The sequence below is a fragment of the Pollachius pollachius genome (assembly GCF_949987615.1).
Source record: "Pollachius pollachius genome assembly, chromosome: 1".
NCBI lineage: Eukaryota > Metazoa > Chordata > Actinopteri > Gadiformes > Gadidae > Pollachius > Pollachius pollachius.
The window spans coordinates 15,294,570-15,310,370 of NC_136934.1; the positions used below are offsets into that span (position 1 = coordinate 15,294,570).

The window sequence follows — 15,801 nt, forward strand, 5'->3', positions numbered from 1 at the left end:
AATTCTTCATATTCAATCCAATGAACCCTAATATTTTGGTGCTTATGGGTCTTTTTCCTTCGTATACGTATGGGTACGTTATATAAATAATACAAGAATTCTTGCGTCTCAAAGAGAGATCCTGAGCACGGCCAACGATTTAAGCATTATATAACGCTGTCTCCAGCATGGAGGCAGCCCATCAAATAGGTTGTTCTTTCTGAATGTACGGAAGGCCCAGCGTGCGGCATGCAATCACACTTGCACACACTCGATTAAAACGGTGCTCGCTGTGTATACCATGCATCGTTGCCCGGGTAAACAAAGAACAGTCGTTTCCTAATCCGTTTTCCTTTGACTCGTATTTATGGATTTGGACAACATCGATCCTTGAACAGCCTTGATACTTGTACTTAAACGGTAGGACCGACACATGGAACACTGTTATTCACTACGGTGCGTTTGTGAGCATGCGCCCCTGAGGAACTCTGTTCCCCTGCTGGGCTCTGCCTGCCATGTCAGGCCTTCCCGTGGCCGGGCCTGCCCTGATGTGAACATGTGGTTGCAGATGGAGACACATCAAAAGAGGCAGAGCTTCGCACACACGCTCTCACCTGCTCAATTGTGTTTGGCCACCATGAGTGTATGTGCATATGTAGATAACAATTAATATATAATAATAATATAATATTTGCGGGGGGGGGGGGTAGGTGTTACCAATCACTCCCAAAATATTTTTATGCCCCCATCAGTAATCCATTGAAACCATTAAACATAATTACTATTATCTTAATCCATGTAATGGAATCCCAATAATTGCTCAGAGGTTTTGTGGTAATGAGAACCGAGATGGCAGCGAAAAGAGAATATAGGTCAGGGACATGCACTGCTCAATGCAGGCGTTTGTTTCGACATTCAGGGCAGAAAATAAATACAAAATAAATACATAAATACTTTGGCAGAAAGCCAAACGATGGCAACTCTAGGGGGGCCTTAAAATCAAGTGGGAAGGGGGGAGATTGAGAGATACACTTGCTGAAACATCGGGAGCACTTGTTCGAACAGCTTGACTGCTGAACCCCAGATGGAGACAATAGATGTGGTTTTAAGTCCCCACTACTACTAAGATTGCTCCAGATCAAACAGGCCCTATGAAATCACCCCCTCTTCTTCTTAATGCACACACATGTAGCCCTGAGCGTAGGCTACTTAGTGCATTCACGTGAGGCCCGGGCGCGAGTGTGCCTTCAGGAAAATTGAATCAAGTCCCTTTTTCTTATCTCCGCCCCCTTCCTCGGCACACCATGCCGACGGAGAGGAGCCGGTGGCCGCCAGCAGAACCCCTCTCAGCGTTGTCATGGATACACTGGCTGCGATTTGAGGATGGATTTTTCGCCAGTTTGGGAATGGGTTAAGTGATTTGGTTGCTTTTTTTTTATTTTTTGTGGGATTTTTTTTGTGGGAAATTCAGCCCACTGGTGTGATTTGTACCCTTTTTCGCTGTGGTGGTTTCCTAGGGCCTGCGTACTTAACAGAACATCTATTGTCTCCATCTGGGCTTCAGCAGTCAAGCTGTTCGAACAAGTGCTGCAGATGTTTCAGCAAGAGTCTCTCTCTACCTCGCTCTCTCTCCCTCCTCACTTGATATTAAGGTCTATCTGGAGTTGCCATAATTTGGCTTTCTACAGAGTATTTCTTTCTTTATTTTGTATTTATTTTCTTCCCAGAGTGTCGAAAATAAACGCCTGCATTGAGCAGTGTAAGGCCCTGACCTATATTCTCTTTTCGTTGCCATCTTGGTTCTCATTTCCTCAAAAACTCTTAGCAATTATTGGGATTCCATTACATGGATTATGATATTAGAAATTATGTTTAATGGTTTAAATGAATGGCTCTCCACTTCACATTTGAGTTAAAGGAAGTGCAAAATAATCAGATCTTCAGTTCTCACTCAAATCCATGTCAGACTGCATCTTTGTCGTCTTTTTATAATTCTAGATGTACAGTTTCCCCATTGGTTTATTTGGAAATCATCAATTGTGATCAAGATGTCGATTTTGAGACGACTAGGCGACAATGCTTTTTGAATCTCCATTTACCCCTAAGTATTTTTAGATGTTTGCAAAGTGACACAGAAAGCCAATTAAGACAAAGCAATAACCCAATTGGCTGATCTTGTTTCAGTTTAAATGTGGATATTACCAGCGTGGGCTACGGTGACAACTGAGGCATGACTGAGACGAGGCATTAGGAGACAAAACTTAGCCTCAAGTCTTGGCATTGCCGAACTAAAATGTGCAAAGGCTGTACCCACAGTACAGTTGGGTGGGCCATGGCTATTTCCTGCTACAGTGATTCTATCACAATATGGTTTTCATGCCCCAGTCATCAACAGGAGCACTGGAGCATGTTTATAGGGACAGTGATTGGCTCACCTGGTTGTCTGAAGGTCACGCCATGATGTGTGTGTGTGTGTGTGTGTTTGTCTCTGTTGCAGGTGGAGGAGGTGGTGAATGTGGGGACGTTTGCCGCGGAGGACATCCACATTCCCAGCATCTACGTGCACCGCGTGGTGCAGGGCACAGGGTTCGAGAAGAGAATAGAGGTACACAGGGGTGTGCCCTGAATGAAAACCCTTTCCATGTGTATGTTGTTAAGCGGCCGTTGTCGGTCACAGACAAGCCTTTGTTTAACTCCTTGAACTAAATCCTCTTCAATTGTGGAACAGGGGCAGTGTAATAGCTAGGGTGTTTGGCCTGTCTTTAAGCATCCGTCAGCAAGATGCTGCCGGAACACCGGCCCTGTTCCCTAATGACACACATCTGTGACTTTCATTGCAAGCCACTTTCACACTACCAATTTACAAAGTGTTTCAAATGGATATTGTTCACAAATGGTGGTGGAACCCCCCCATCTCACCCTTTCTAATCGCTCACGTGCGTTGTGCACCAGAAACGCACGGTGAAGAAGAGCCAGACGGAGAAGCCCAAACCCAAGAAGGACTCGGACGTCGTCCGGGAGCGGATCATCCGGCGAGCAGCGCTGGAGTTTGAGGACGGCATGTACGGTATCCTTTACTGGGCGCGGTTCGCACGCCTGGAGGAATGCACCGGTGTAGGGGGAGCATGTTCCACTGCAGTTGCAAAAGCTTTCTGACCTGATCCTGACCTTTTGGTTCACAATAGCAGCAGGCAGCATTTCCTCCCCTCCTCTTTGCTCATGTTCTACCCCGTCGTCCGTGTACGACATTTCGCCAGAGTCCATGGGAACATTCCCTCTGTGGGCGATTTATTTTGGCCCACGATGAGTCCAATGCTGGATATTGGATGGAAACATACATCGCCAGCCTTGTTCTGATAGAATATACATGGTGAATGAATAATATTGTTCATGAATAATTCGGGGATATAATTTATACATGCATTTCTTCAACATGCATCTTCTTTCAACTGCTATCTATGGTGCCCCCTCTCACACAATGCTCCTGGAAACATGCTCATTTGGAGATGGTGATCGTAACGTATGTTATGTATTGTAGTCTTCTTCTATTCATTGATTTCATCAGATGCCATGCAAAATCTTCAGTATTTCCAGTGTCACACCCACTCTTAAATCTATCAATGAGAAACACATTTGAACACGCCTTTCCTATGTTGAATCCATTTCCACTCCTTAAAATGTTTAATAAATGACGGCGTGTTACAATATTTTCCTACATGCTTGTGCTTGAATTGGATTAATACAAATGTCATGAATCCCATGTGTTGATGTCTTGCTAAGGCCTTTACAGCGCCACAATATATGTGGATTGAGTAATGATGATCATGATTTTTAGATCTCAAATTCCTTGACAAAGCGCTCATTCAGCAAACCTGGGTATCGGCATCCCCATGCTGGCCAGCAACTTCATCCAGTCTGACATCACCGTCCACCTCCAGAGCGAGAACGGCATTCTGGGACTGGTAAGACCTGCTGCTGTTATTTTTGTTTAGCCATTTCACCGTGAGTCAAGGTAACCACCCTGGCTGAGCAGCGCTATTGTTCCTCCCTTGTGAAGCTTGTCATTTTCATAATCACCCCCACAGCTGAAGTGCCATCGCAGGCACCCAGATTACAGATTCATGCCCAATCTTTGTTAATAGCAGCCTGTAAATGAAGTCCCTTGTTTGAAATGTGCGGCAATTAGTTTTATGCACGCAATTGTGGAGGGCGGACAGCTCAGCGCCTCATTTTTCCTAATCATTATTTACGCGCTTCGTAAACCTCACAAAAGCTCCACAACGGCGGCAGCTCTGCCACGTTTAACAATCACTTGCGTTCTCCAGGTGAGGGTAGGTGACTATGCTAATGCCCCGTTTGTCAGCGCCCTCTCATTATTCCAGCTGGAGAGCGGAGCTGCCAGATCCACACCCCTCACACCGGCCTCCTTTCAAAAAAGGGCGCTCCTCTTTGTCGAGCGGAGACAAAAAAATCAACGTCACGTCGAATCCAAAAGAGCTGCTGCGGCATCGTCTCATGACTAGAGAGATCGGGCTAGTGGGGATTTATATTAAGTGTAGCGGGTCGGGTTGTGTTGTGTTGTGCGTGTGTGTCAGGGTGTATGCGTGTGTTCACACGTGTGCCCGTTTGCTGGTCCTTTTCCGTGCAGGGCCCGTACCCCACAGAGGACAACGTAGACCCTGACCTTATCAATGCCGGTACGTGTGTGTGTTTTTTTTCACCCTTCTCCTTACACCACCGTTCATAATCCCCCTGCAAGGACATGTATACAAGGCAGGAATTCATTCACACATTTGGTCGGCCTCTCATTCAGAGAACGATAACAGTCGAGTCACTGCTCGGCTTGTTCTTGTATTCAAGACAAATGAGGCCCCGGCGAGATTGGCGCTACAATAATGGGTTTTGACATGTTTTGTGACAACAAGTGGCCTTTTTAAAGTTCACCGTCCTCCCGTGCTGATTGAACCGTTGTCTGCTGATGTCTGTACAGGAAAGGAGACGGTGACGGTGCTACCCGGCGCTGCCTATTTCTCCAGCGACGAGTCCTTCGCCATGATCAGAGGGTAAGCCCTGTAAAACCTTACGGTTATATTATATTGCGACATGATAGAACAGTAAAACCAAACTGTGGATAACCGCCGCTGTTGTGGCACTTCTTGCGCAATCATAACAACCCAGCGGATCAACCACAAAAACAAAAGTCACGTCCAAAGCTACGTGTAAATATACCACTCGATTTATCGGAATACATGAAAAGCGATGAATCACATCAAAAGGTCTCCTCCACTAACTCACCACTTGTGTGTGATGTCAGCAGAGAGCGGGGCGCTATGGTTCATAACCCTGTGGATATCAACAAAGGCAACGACTGGCCAATATTGCCCCGGCTCGTATTGATCTGCTGGCTGTCTAAGACGCAGCCCACTCTTCCCAGGGCATTACCTTTGTTTGTCCACCTAGAGGCAATCCAATAGTACTCATAAATAGTGACTTTCAGCCATCACACACGGAGAGAGAGCCAGACGGACACACAGACAGACAAATATACAGGATGAGACAGACATACACGAACACACAGACAGAAAGACACATACAATTTAGCATCTTGTTAATTATCACAAAATGTTGCTGTATCATATCACTTATTCATCATTATCATAGTCGTGGGAGACGACTATGATAATTTTTTCGGAACTGTTCCATCCCTTTCAACAGAAGAACCATAGTTAAACTTCATTTGTTTAGGTTTCCATCTGTGCACACAGATGTGCAGTCCTTCACTGACACTATGTTTAACAGGCCATCCTGTGTCTAAAAGAAAAGTTTCAATATTTAAAAAATGTATTTCCACATGCAGTTTTGTTTTCATGACACATCAGTGAATCCTAATAGTTATGTCACAGATGACAGAGATGATTCATGACACATTAAGTTTCATGCTAGCCATTGATGCAGACAAATAGACAAAGGAGAAAGATTCTTGTTTCTGCTATTGTGGAAAAACACAAATGTGTAAAAATACAGTGAATAAGTATAAACTAACTGCACAGTTGTGAGGACAAGCCTTATTGCCAGAAACATTTGAATAAGAAAGGTTTTTATTAAGAGTAGTGTGATCTTATGATCAAAACGAAATCCAAAATTGAACCAAAGAACCGTTTGATTTCCGGAATATTCAGCAATATTGAACAGTGTCATGTTTCCATTCACAATACAATAGGACGGGGTGTATGGAAAGAGTGTTGGTTTGAAGTGGAGGCTAACAGTGTTCTTGCCCACCCCATGCAGAGGACACATCAACTTGACCATGCTGGGGGCCATGCAGGTGTCGCAGCACGGGGACCTGGCTAACTGGATGATTCCAGTAAGTACCCAGTGTTCACCTCCTTCTGAGATCCTCAAGAGTGCCGTGTGCACAAGACAGCTCAATTATTTTGGTAATATTTCTCTACCGCTTAACTCTCGCCAGATCAATATCATGTTTTTATGCATTCCACGCATCACATTGTGTTCACTTTGTGCTTGAGAAGGTTGAAACAAAATGGTACATCGATTTATTTAGTGTTAGTGTTGTACAGAAGCGTAATGCGTTCACTCGAGAAGAGAAAATACTTTGCCTTGTTTTTCTGAATCAACAACATTATTATCTCTGAATTCCCTAAAAAGTTATCATAGAAAAAAAGAACCTGCTGTTGTTTTCTTCAAATTAGTCAAATGCCTCAAAATCCCAAGAGAAGCTCTCATTCACCTGAGAGCTTGATTTCATCGAAGCCACCCTGTTGAGTTTACTCCAGTTTTATTTAGGTTTATGTTTCAGGCTTTAGGAGATGGTCATCTCAATGGTATTGTTATTAGTTTGTCCTCTTTGTTACCTGCACCTCAGGCCTTTGGGGTTTTTCAGAGGAAGAGCCCCTTCTGATCTGCTAGACATTGCAGCTTTTTCTCCAGGATCAGTTGAACCGTTATGACACACTTCACTGATATAAGAAATGCATTCTCTAACCGTCAGATTACATAATTTGGCATGTTCCATGTAACTAATATCTTGAATACCATATCTATATCAAACTCGACCAAGGCTGATCAGCAGCAACAACCGGACTCCAGCTCAGTGTCTGGCACAAAACCTTTTGAGGTATCTCGGTAATTAAGAAAAACGGAGGAGCATTTTTATATGCCATTAAAACATTTCTCGGAATTCATTTCTAGAAAATGATCTGATTAATTCAGAACAACAGCAGCAGAATTGATTTTCTCAAGTGAATGCATAACACTTCGCTTCCATTGTGTTACCTTGTAAATAAAATCTCTTTGTCTTGATGGACACACAATTTAAGCCCCCACTTTTGTTTCTTTTGTTACATGGGGTGTTGCTTCTTGCTGGCAGTGCTTTAGCTGTGATTTGGCTATTTTGTTGCAGTAAGACCGATTCCGATATTTTTTTAATAGATTTTCTAACATTACAGAATTTTTATTTGGTCCTTTAGCCGGGAGATGAGTCGAACAACAATTAGAGCATACAATCAATATTGGACAAACTAAACATATTGAACAACCAAGATCCTAAAAAATATGTCCGGAAAGACTGCAGAGTAGCTATACGACTTCAAATGGTCAGTAGCTTCTAGTTGCTTACTTATTAGTTTCGATGTTATTACTGCATAACAAATGTTAAATAATGGTTACAAGGCCATTATTTGACAGTTAATTAACTAAGGTAATTTTTTGGTTCATTCATGTACCCTTATGGTAAAGTGTTTCTAAAAAACCTGCATACATGTTTCTGCGGTTTGGAGCTGTTATCATCTCCCTGCGATTATATCTATTATGAGAGACACCTTTTTAATCTGTAAAATGCAGATAAACCATTTTCCAGTCGATTGCCTTCTAATACTTTTACCGGTGATGCTGCCAATCCACTCATGCTGGAACATCTGCAAAAAACAATAGGAGCTAACGAAGAATCTGGACTCTATGTCCTGTGTTTTCGTCTAATGGGGAGGTTTTAGCAGTTGCTTGTCACATTCCATAGCTTTATAAGAGGGTTGGGAATAGTTTGATTGATTTTTATTTTAGCCAACATTGAACAAAAGAGCAACCTTGTGTTACTCTAGGTCTACTGGCTCTGTGCTAACCTGTTTATTTTGGCGCTTAAATGCCCCAAGTTTCAGTTTGTTTTTATTAAAGCTTTTGTCATGGCACCTACCCAGGCTAACTCTGAGCAAGCCTTAAGGGCTCTTTATGGTCACACGTTCCCGCATCGCAATGACCACGCAGACAATTCGACGCAGTCGTGAACGTTTATGGTTCTGTGGCGGTTTTAGTAAGCGGACCAATCACAGCCCTTGCTGCTGCGTCGCCTCTACGGAAGGTTACGATTTTTGGGAGGTGCACGTCTGCAAGCAGGGTCCGCAAGGACGTAAGGGGTCCGTAACCCCCTCGCGTTGCGTGAACGTGGAACCATAAAGAGCCCTTTACTCTTAGCAATGCTGTGCTTTTTTTTCCGTTGCCATTGAGCATAAAAGTACTTATACATACAGTACATATACTTGAATATTGCCACTAGTTGATGTAAATCATGTTTTAAATGTTATTTCAACCCTTCAAGTCTTAACAGTAAATTGTTTTTTGAATGTAATCCTCACGGCAAGCCAAAATTGATTCTAGAATGTTGTCTTTTTAAGGCCCGACTGGCAAATTCTAGCAGCCAAGCAATTTTTTTTAATATGTAACCCTGCATTTTCTACCTGACAAATGGTAAAATCTATCTGCTGTTGTCAGGTTTTTATATGGGACACAACTGAGCAAAATGTAATTGCATTCTATAATAATTTATATATTATGTGCAACCAGTCTTATACACTGGTTGCACATAATTTTAATTATATTCATTGGATTTAAAGGTACAGCCTTTATATGCACGTACCATTTTCAGCCTTTTGTTGTTGTCTAGGATTGAATATGTATCGGCTGATTGAAGTACTGAAATCAATCCGTACTGAATCAAATGAACATTAAATTGGATTCAACAGTTACTTCACAAAATAATCAAACTATGTATTTTGTTTTGGGTTTGATTGAGATCTCCAGCGGCAGAAAGTACATATTATACCCTTTAAATTTATTTGAGGTTCATTATTTATTTGTATGGTGAATATGACCATATTGAACCAACATTGACCCAAATATTAATTATTTTAAATGTCGCATCAGCAAGCAATAAAGTAGCCTAGTCTTAGCCACAGAATTGTTTTTTTATCTGAACAACATTCAATAGTAATTCACATGCACCATTAACACGATTGTTATTTTAAGAATTTAACCTCATTATTTTCTAAACTGCAATCTCATTTTATCCCTCTTGCCTGCTTTTCCAAATCTTCCATTGCATGTGTGTGCTTTTGGTTTTCCAGTTCAAAACATCCCCAACTCCTCCACACAGCCACACACACCCACAAACACACACACCGAAACACTTTGCTCTTTTGTGTCGTACAGAACACTGGAGTAGCTAGTCGCGGTGTGTACGACACCGAAGTGTGTGCGTTCAGTTAATTGTCGGGCTTATGAAACACGTTTGGGGGGAATGACGGTGTTCAGGATTCAAGGCGACAGCGTGTCGCTGCCATTAAGCAGCAATGCACAAAGAGCTCGTTGAGTAGGACCAAGGCGGCTTGCTGATTTGTACGATTTTCTACTTTTGACTGTAGAGAATTGAGTGAGTCTGGTAGTCTTGTCGATGGAGCAGAAGCTAATTTGGTATTCAGAGGATCCGTGGATAACTATTTTTTTCCTAGGAACCCTTCCTCTTATTCTGACCTAGAAACACTCATAGTTTGTGCCCCGACAGCGCAAACGTTTTCGAATTTGTCCAACATATTTGACCTACAAATTGGTGTCCAAGAATGTTGGTACCCGTTTCGTCCATGGGGTGCGCTGTAACCCCTGGTCAAGGTTGAAGGTTTAGCCCCGCCTCCCCGATGGAGCAACAGTTGTGAAACTTGGTGCCCAGGCCTCAATTTGCGTGCTGACTGTTTTTGCCTCTCTGACCAATAAGGGACGGGTGGATTTTGTTTTACAGTGCAAAAACTGCAAAAATCTTTTCCTCAGCAACCAAGTGCAAATAACGTATATAATGTATTTATATATACTGTGTATATATAGGTGTGTGTGTGTGTGTGTGTGTGTGTGTGTATGCATCTATTCAACCAATCACATTCCACTTGTGTACAAGTCAGGCCCAGAGACTAGGTACCTGCATAGAGGCCAAAGAAGTGGGCCAAGCTTTTGGTCAAAAGCTCATCAAATCTGGTCACAATGTCAATTTGAATAAAGGCTAAGCTAAGCACTAACGCTCCAAATCGCACATGATAAGCATTTGCTTTTGACCCATGACTCAGATTCCCTCCAAAAGGCTTACGGACACTTCACTCATTGCCCTGAGTGACGTGCCCCCGCAAACGGCATGAAAAGAGAGGTCGCTGGGGCGGGCGGTGACTGTGGGCTGTGAACTCCTATTGAGACGGTTTGCAGTTTAATTAATTTGGATGTTTTTATATGTGGCAAAATTCCACTCACTCTCGCTCACTTCCATTCCCAGATATTGATACGATGCAGAGAAGATGGTTTCTAATTATAATTTCTACCTTTGTCGTGTCCCCGGCGGGATTTGCCCCCGCTAATCGTATTGGTCGTGATTTGATTCAGGTGTTTGTTGGAGGCCTACGTAATATAATCGCTCATAAGTCGGCTGAGAGTGTGCTTGTTTACACTCAGACTGGCAGCAGCCACCAGATAGTACTCCACCTGATGAGAGCAAACACAGGCTTAGTCACCGCAGGTCAATGCGTCTCTGAATAGGCCTCTCCACGCACAGACACAACCAAGCTTGCAGCCTCTTACCCCACACACGCCGTTTTTCAGAAGCATCACGGCCAGACCCCCAAATTATTAAGCACTTAGAGTTTTTAATGAAGTCACACAGCTCTTGACATGGCCGTTACCTAACCGCAAGTGACTCACATGCTACCTGGGTAAACATCATTTTGCGGCGTGACCGTTGGCTGCCTCTGCCCCTAAATTGCCTGAAATCACAATATTAATAATGACATTAATCTCTGGCTAAACAGAGGTCGGCTTGACTCTCGTTTTTTTTGTTGTGGAGATGAACAATGCATTGTAACCACCTTCCTCAGCAGACACGTCCACACGAGGGGGACTTGGGGACATGAGGTCCAGTTACGCTAAACGCCAATTGTGTTCCTCTGAGGCCTGTCTCCACGCCTGGTGCTTTTCATTAGTTGTCACGGTAACAAAGGCTCTTGGCAGTATGTAGCCGTGTTATTATATAGAAAGTGTATTTTGATATATAGTAAGAGTATTTTGTTTCAGACTGCCAAGGCACACGAGAGGAAGAGAAGCATTCAGAAGAGAACCCTTCGATTCGTAGAGTGGATTATAAAAATAAAATATTTGGTTGAGGATGTTTACCGCTGTGGACACACAACAAGCAGATTGTTGTCATGGTGATGCAAAAAAAACGGCCAAATACAGGCCGAGCATCTTAAGTGTTGTGGTCTTCAGGAGTATATGTTCCATCATGTTTTCATTTGGTGTGCATCTTCCAAAGTGGCTGCATGCCGTGGGAAAATGCTGAAGGCATTTAGCAGTCAAAATATATGTGTTGTGTGTCCTAAATGATTGCATGCACTCACACAAGTGCCACAGTATATATTTCCTTGTCCTTGGCATGTATGTGTGTGTCTGTTTGTGTTTGTGTGGCTGTAGCAGGATGGATATTTGATGTTATTTTTGGTGGCTGAGTGTCTTGGTGAATGACTGGTACTTGGTTTGTCGGAGGCTTTCTACCCTCACAGACTGGGGCAGGTGTCAGCCCAAAAAGTCTGCCAGGCAAGGATAGCAGGGCTTATTTTAGCACGTCTATTACACAACACACACACCCACCTGAAATATTCTATCTATATCGTTGGGCCAAAACACTGTCCCTTCTCTAACACGTTTTTTCCTTTCCTTTTTTTTCTTTTTCATATTACATGCCATTTCATTACTATTGTCGGCAATTGCTTTCTGCAGTGGGCATGGAATTAATTAGGATTCAAGTAACGTCAAAGAGAGAGTTCAATGGTCCTGCTAGAGTAAAATGGATGTTTTCTGCAAGAAAACACAATGGAAGATATTGTTACAGTTAGATCTAATAATACAAATTGTATTAGTATTAGTATTATTATTACAATATAATTATTATTATTACAATAATAATATCTCAGTCAAGTATGGAAATGGGAAAGCGGCTGCAGGTTTGGGTAAAATACTGATGATGGAAATTTTAGTTCACCTTTCTGTAGATGAACATGACTTATGTTAATCCTGAGTTGCCTCCAGGATTTTGACTTGGCTTGTGTACCTGAATGGGTAAGCCAACGTTTGTTATGTGTGCTTGTGTTAATTTTAAGCATTCTGGCGGTCTTGATTTACAGATTAAAATACCTTTTATATATTATTTTCCCAAGCGGGGATGTGACCAATGAAAGAGGAAATCCAAATTCAACAATGAAAGTTCCCTGGGTACGATTGTGATGCTTCCTCTAGCTGTGATCCCCTCCACTGCGGGTCAGAATACGTTAAACAGGTCTCCAATGTGACGTCTAGAGGCAGCGGAGACACATTTTTAGATGGCTAATTCTCAGGTGAGCCAGTGAATAGTAGCCTAGCAACCATGCCTGTTTTTTTGTCAGACAAAACAAGTCTATTCGGTGACCAATCATGGTTTGAAGCTAGATTGGATTTGACGAAATTGCTTTAGTGTGCGTGATGGAATATGTTATTGGATAATCCCCATTCCCCTGCTCTCGCCAGCCTCTCGTAGTGGGATGGCACAATGCACTCCTCTGCCCTTGCCGCAGCACGCAGCATGGCAATTAAAGACTGGACTGATTATCAGACAGCAAAGCCGCATATTACATGGGGTTGTGCATAGTCTGTTTCACATTATCACTGGTCAGTAAGGAGCTTCGAGGGATGACCTCTAACCTTGTAGCTTCAGTGGGCTTCTGTTACGAGCTGGATGTTGCCTGTTGGCAGTGGTGGTCTAGGTTTGCGTCACAAATACTGCACTTTAAATGGCCCTGTAATGTGCAGGGTGTGGTTGTTTCGCCCTTGGACACCATGTCTATGGTGATATGTACAGTGTATGCATATAAAGGGAAACTAACTGAAAGGCTTTTAGATGGCAGGCTGCCCCCGTATTCACACACCGCAGGATGTGAGGAAGACCCACTCGGTCACACATCTGAGCCGCTGTCGAGATTTGTTCAGAAAAAGAAGGAACAATAGGCGTTTATCAACCGTCTGATGGCTTTAGTCCAGCCTTGAAATATAGGCCACAATTTTATATTTATTTCCAGTGCCACACTTTTTCACAGCTGGCCTATTTCCTTTACCCTGGTTTAAATGTTAGCATTTACCATTTTGTTTACTTACTTACTAGTCCGCTGACAAACGCCCGCCCCCCTCGCCTAATGCAGCTGTAAATTAAAGCACCAGCTGCTCTCGGGTCACATGCTGTCCCCCCCCGTCCCCGTCCCCCTACTCTCTCCGCCCTGGGGGGGCAACACAGACACACCTCCAGGCTGTTTGAGCGCAACTGAGTTAATTAATGTTGGCGATGGCGTTAAAGGCGGCGCCCAGGCTTTCATGCCGTCTGTCGCCACTAGGGCTGAACGATTCGGGGAAATAATGGAATTTTATTCCATTTATGGCGATTATTTCAACCAATATTGCAATTGCTACTAATCCAATTAGTGAATAATACAGAACATAAGGAACTTTAAACCGAAAAATCGCATACTAAACAAGCAATAAATCATTCTATAGTATGACCAACACAACATTGGAAGCAGTCAACATATAAACTTCTCTTTCCTTTAAGTCGGGCCGATGTGTTGAGAAGAAATGATGCATGAATTGAAATTATAACATGTTTATTGAACTATTGAATTTTTAAATAAAAATAAATAAGATATTCTAATTGTTTTAATCGCAGCCTTTGCGATTTGAAAATCACGTTCTATTACATTGAGATGTCGGTTTCAATTTGATTAATGGTCCAGCCCTAGTCGCCAATCCCTGCCCCGTGCTGCCCAGGCCTCGCCCATCCCCTGTACTTCCTTTGACTTCTATAGTTGTATTTTTGCTCTCCGTACTATCGTGTATCAAAATATTGAAGCGAGCAACCTTCAACACTGTCTGGGCATGCCCACAGAAGACCGGGAAGGTGTGAAGATGGCCACTTAACATAAGTGTTATACAGGGAAAGACCCCGTTAAGGTTAATCTTAGAAAGAAAATCGATGCAGGGTTTGCTGAGCTCTAGCCTATCGACAACGGTTGTGTGTGTGTGTGTGTGTGTGTGTGTGTGTGTGTGTGTGCGTGTGTGCGCGTGGGGGGAGGGCGGGCTGTAATTTGCCAAAAGCAGAACCCACGCCCCCCTATATAGTTAGTACAATTACGATAAAAACTTTAAAAAGTAAAAACCTCTTTTTCATCTTCCTCTGCCATATCCCTCCCATAAAGTCGGCCCCCTTTTTTTCTTTTATAGAATCTTAATATACTCCCTTCATCTCTCCATGGTGGTATCTGGTTCCCCCAGCTGCCCCCCCTGCGGTGCAGTATGCACCGCGTTGTGCCCGGCTTAGCCCTGCGTATCCTGCAGTGGTGAGGCAGATCGTAGGCAGCCTCTCCCCCTGATGGATGAGTGAAAGTGATTTTAATGCGGTTACGCCGCCCCCCCGCCCGGCGGCTATATCTTTGTGTGCCCCGGCGTCGTCATTGGGAGGCCCTCTATGCTTATTGGCCCAGAGTCAAAGCGTTCATGTGGTTCGCCGTTTGACGACGAGTGTTTTCAGTATGACATTTGCACACCGATCTTGACGTGTGTTGTCATTTTTGGACTGGTTTCGAATGGGTAGAATTGATGTATAAACCCTGGAGTTATCGGTTGGAAAACAGTCTTTTTCGGTTTTTATTGTTATGGTTTGTGCGTTTGTATTGTTGTTGTATGGCACCTCAGCACGCTTAAGGCTAATTAAAAAGTCATTTTCTCCTAGTTGAAGCAACAACAGATATCCTCGTCTGAGGCTTAGCACAAGCAAACTTTTCTCCTCGGCTCTTATATTGAAGTAGCATGTCTTTCTCTGCGCTCTCAAGCACTGTGTCGTCAAGTTTAACAAAGCTTGCACTTAAAACGTTGCTGTGATATCTGTCCCTCACAAACCCTTTTTTTTTTTTTTTAAAGATGAAACCAATGTCAAAACAATACTAAAATGAACCAGTTACCCTGCTGATAATCCTTTTGTCCTCCCCTTCCAGGGTAAGATGGTGAAGGGAATGGGAGGAGCCATGGATCTGGTCGCCAGCGCTGGAACGAAGGTGGTGGTCACCATGGAGCACTCTGCAAAGGTGTGTGTGTGTGTGTGTGTGTGTGTGTGTGTGTGTGTGTGTGTGTGTGTGTGTGTGTGTGTGTGTGTGTGTGTGTGTGTGTGTGTGTGTGTGTGTGTATCTGTGTCTGCATGAGTGGCACTATATGTGTTTGTGTGTCTGTATGAGTGGGACTGCATGTGTGCGTGTCTCTTTGGGTGGGACAGTGCGTGTTTGTCTGGGTGGCTTTTTCTTTGGATTGTACGCGCGTGTCTGTCTATGTGCCCACCTTCCCTTGTGTATTTAATCATTCAGTATGCATCCCTAGAAGCGCCTTGCACGCCTGCCCGTCCAGTGACTCACTGCTATGGCTCCTTCTCGCAGGACT

General features: G+C 43.4%; 1 protein-coding gene across 1 annotated transcript in view; it reads left to right on the forward strand.

Moving 5' to 3' along the window:
- Nucleotides 1-15,801, forward strand: part of oxct1a (3-oxoacid CoA transferase 1a) — a 38,014-nt gene that overhangs the window by 14,657 nt on the left and 7,556 nt on the right. The window contains exons 8-14 of the mRNA XM_079729558.1: nt 2,477-2,584; nt 2,932-3,046; nt 3,847-3,941; nt 4,628-4,676; nt 4,970-5,042; nt 6,268-6,343; nt 15,366-15,455. Coding sequence (XP_079585684.1) covers nt 2,477-2,584; nt 2,932-3,046; nt 3,847-3,941; nt 4,628-4,676; nt 4,970-5,042; nt 6,268-6,343; nt 15,366-15,455 — 606 coding nt within the window. The remainder of the gene's footprint in view (nt 1-2,476; nt 2,585-2,931; nt 3,047-3,846; nt 3,942-4,627; nt 4,677-4,969; nt 5,043-6,267; nt 6,344-15,365; nt 15,456-15,801) is intronic.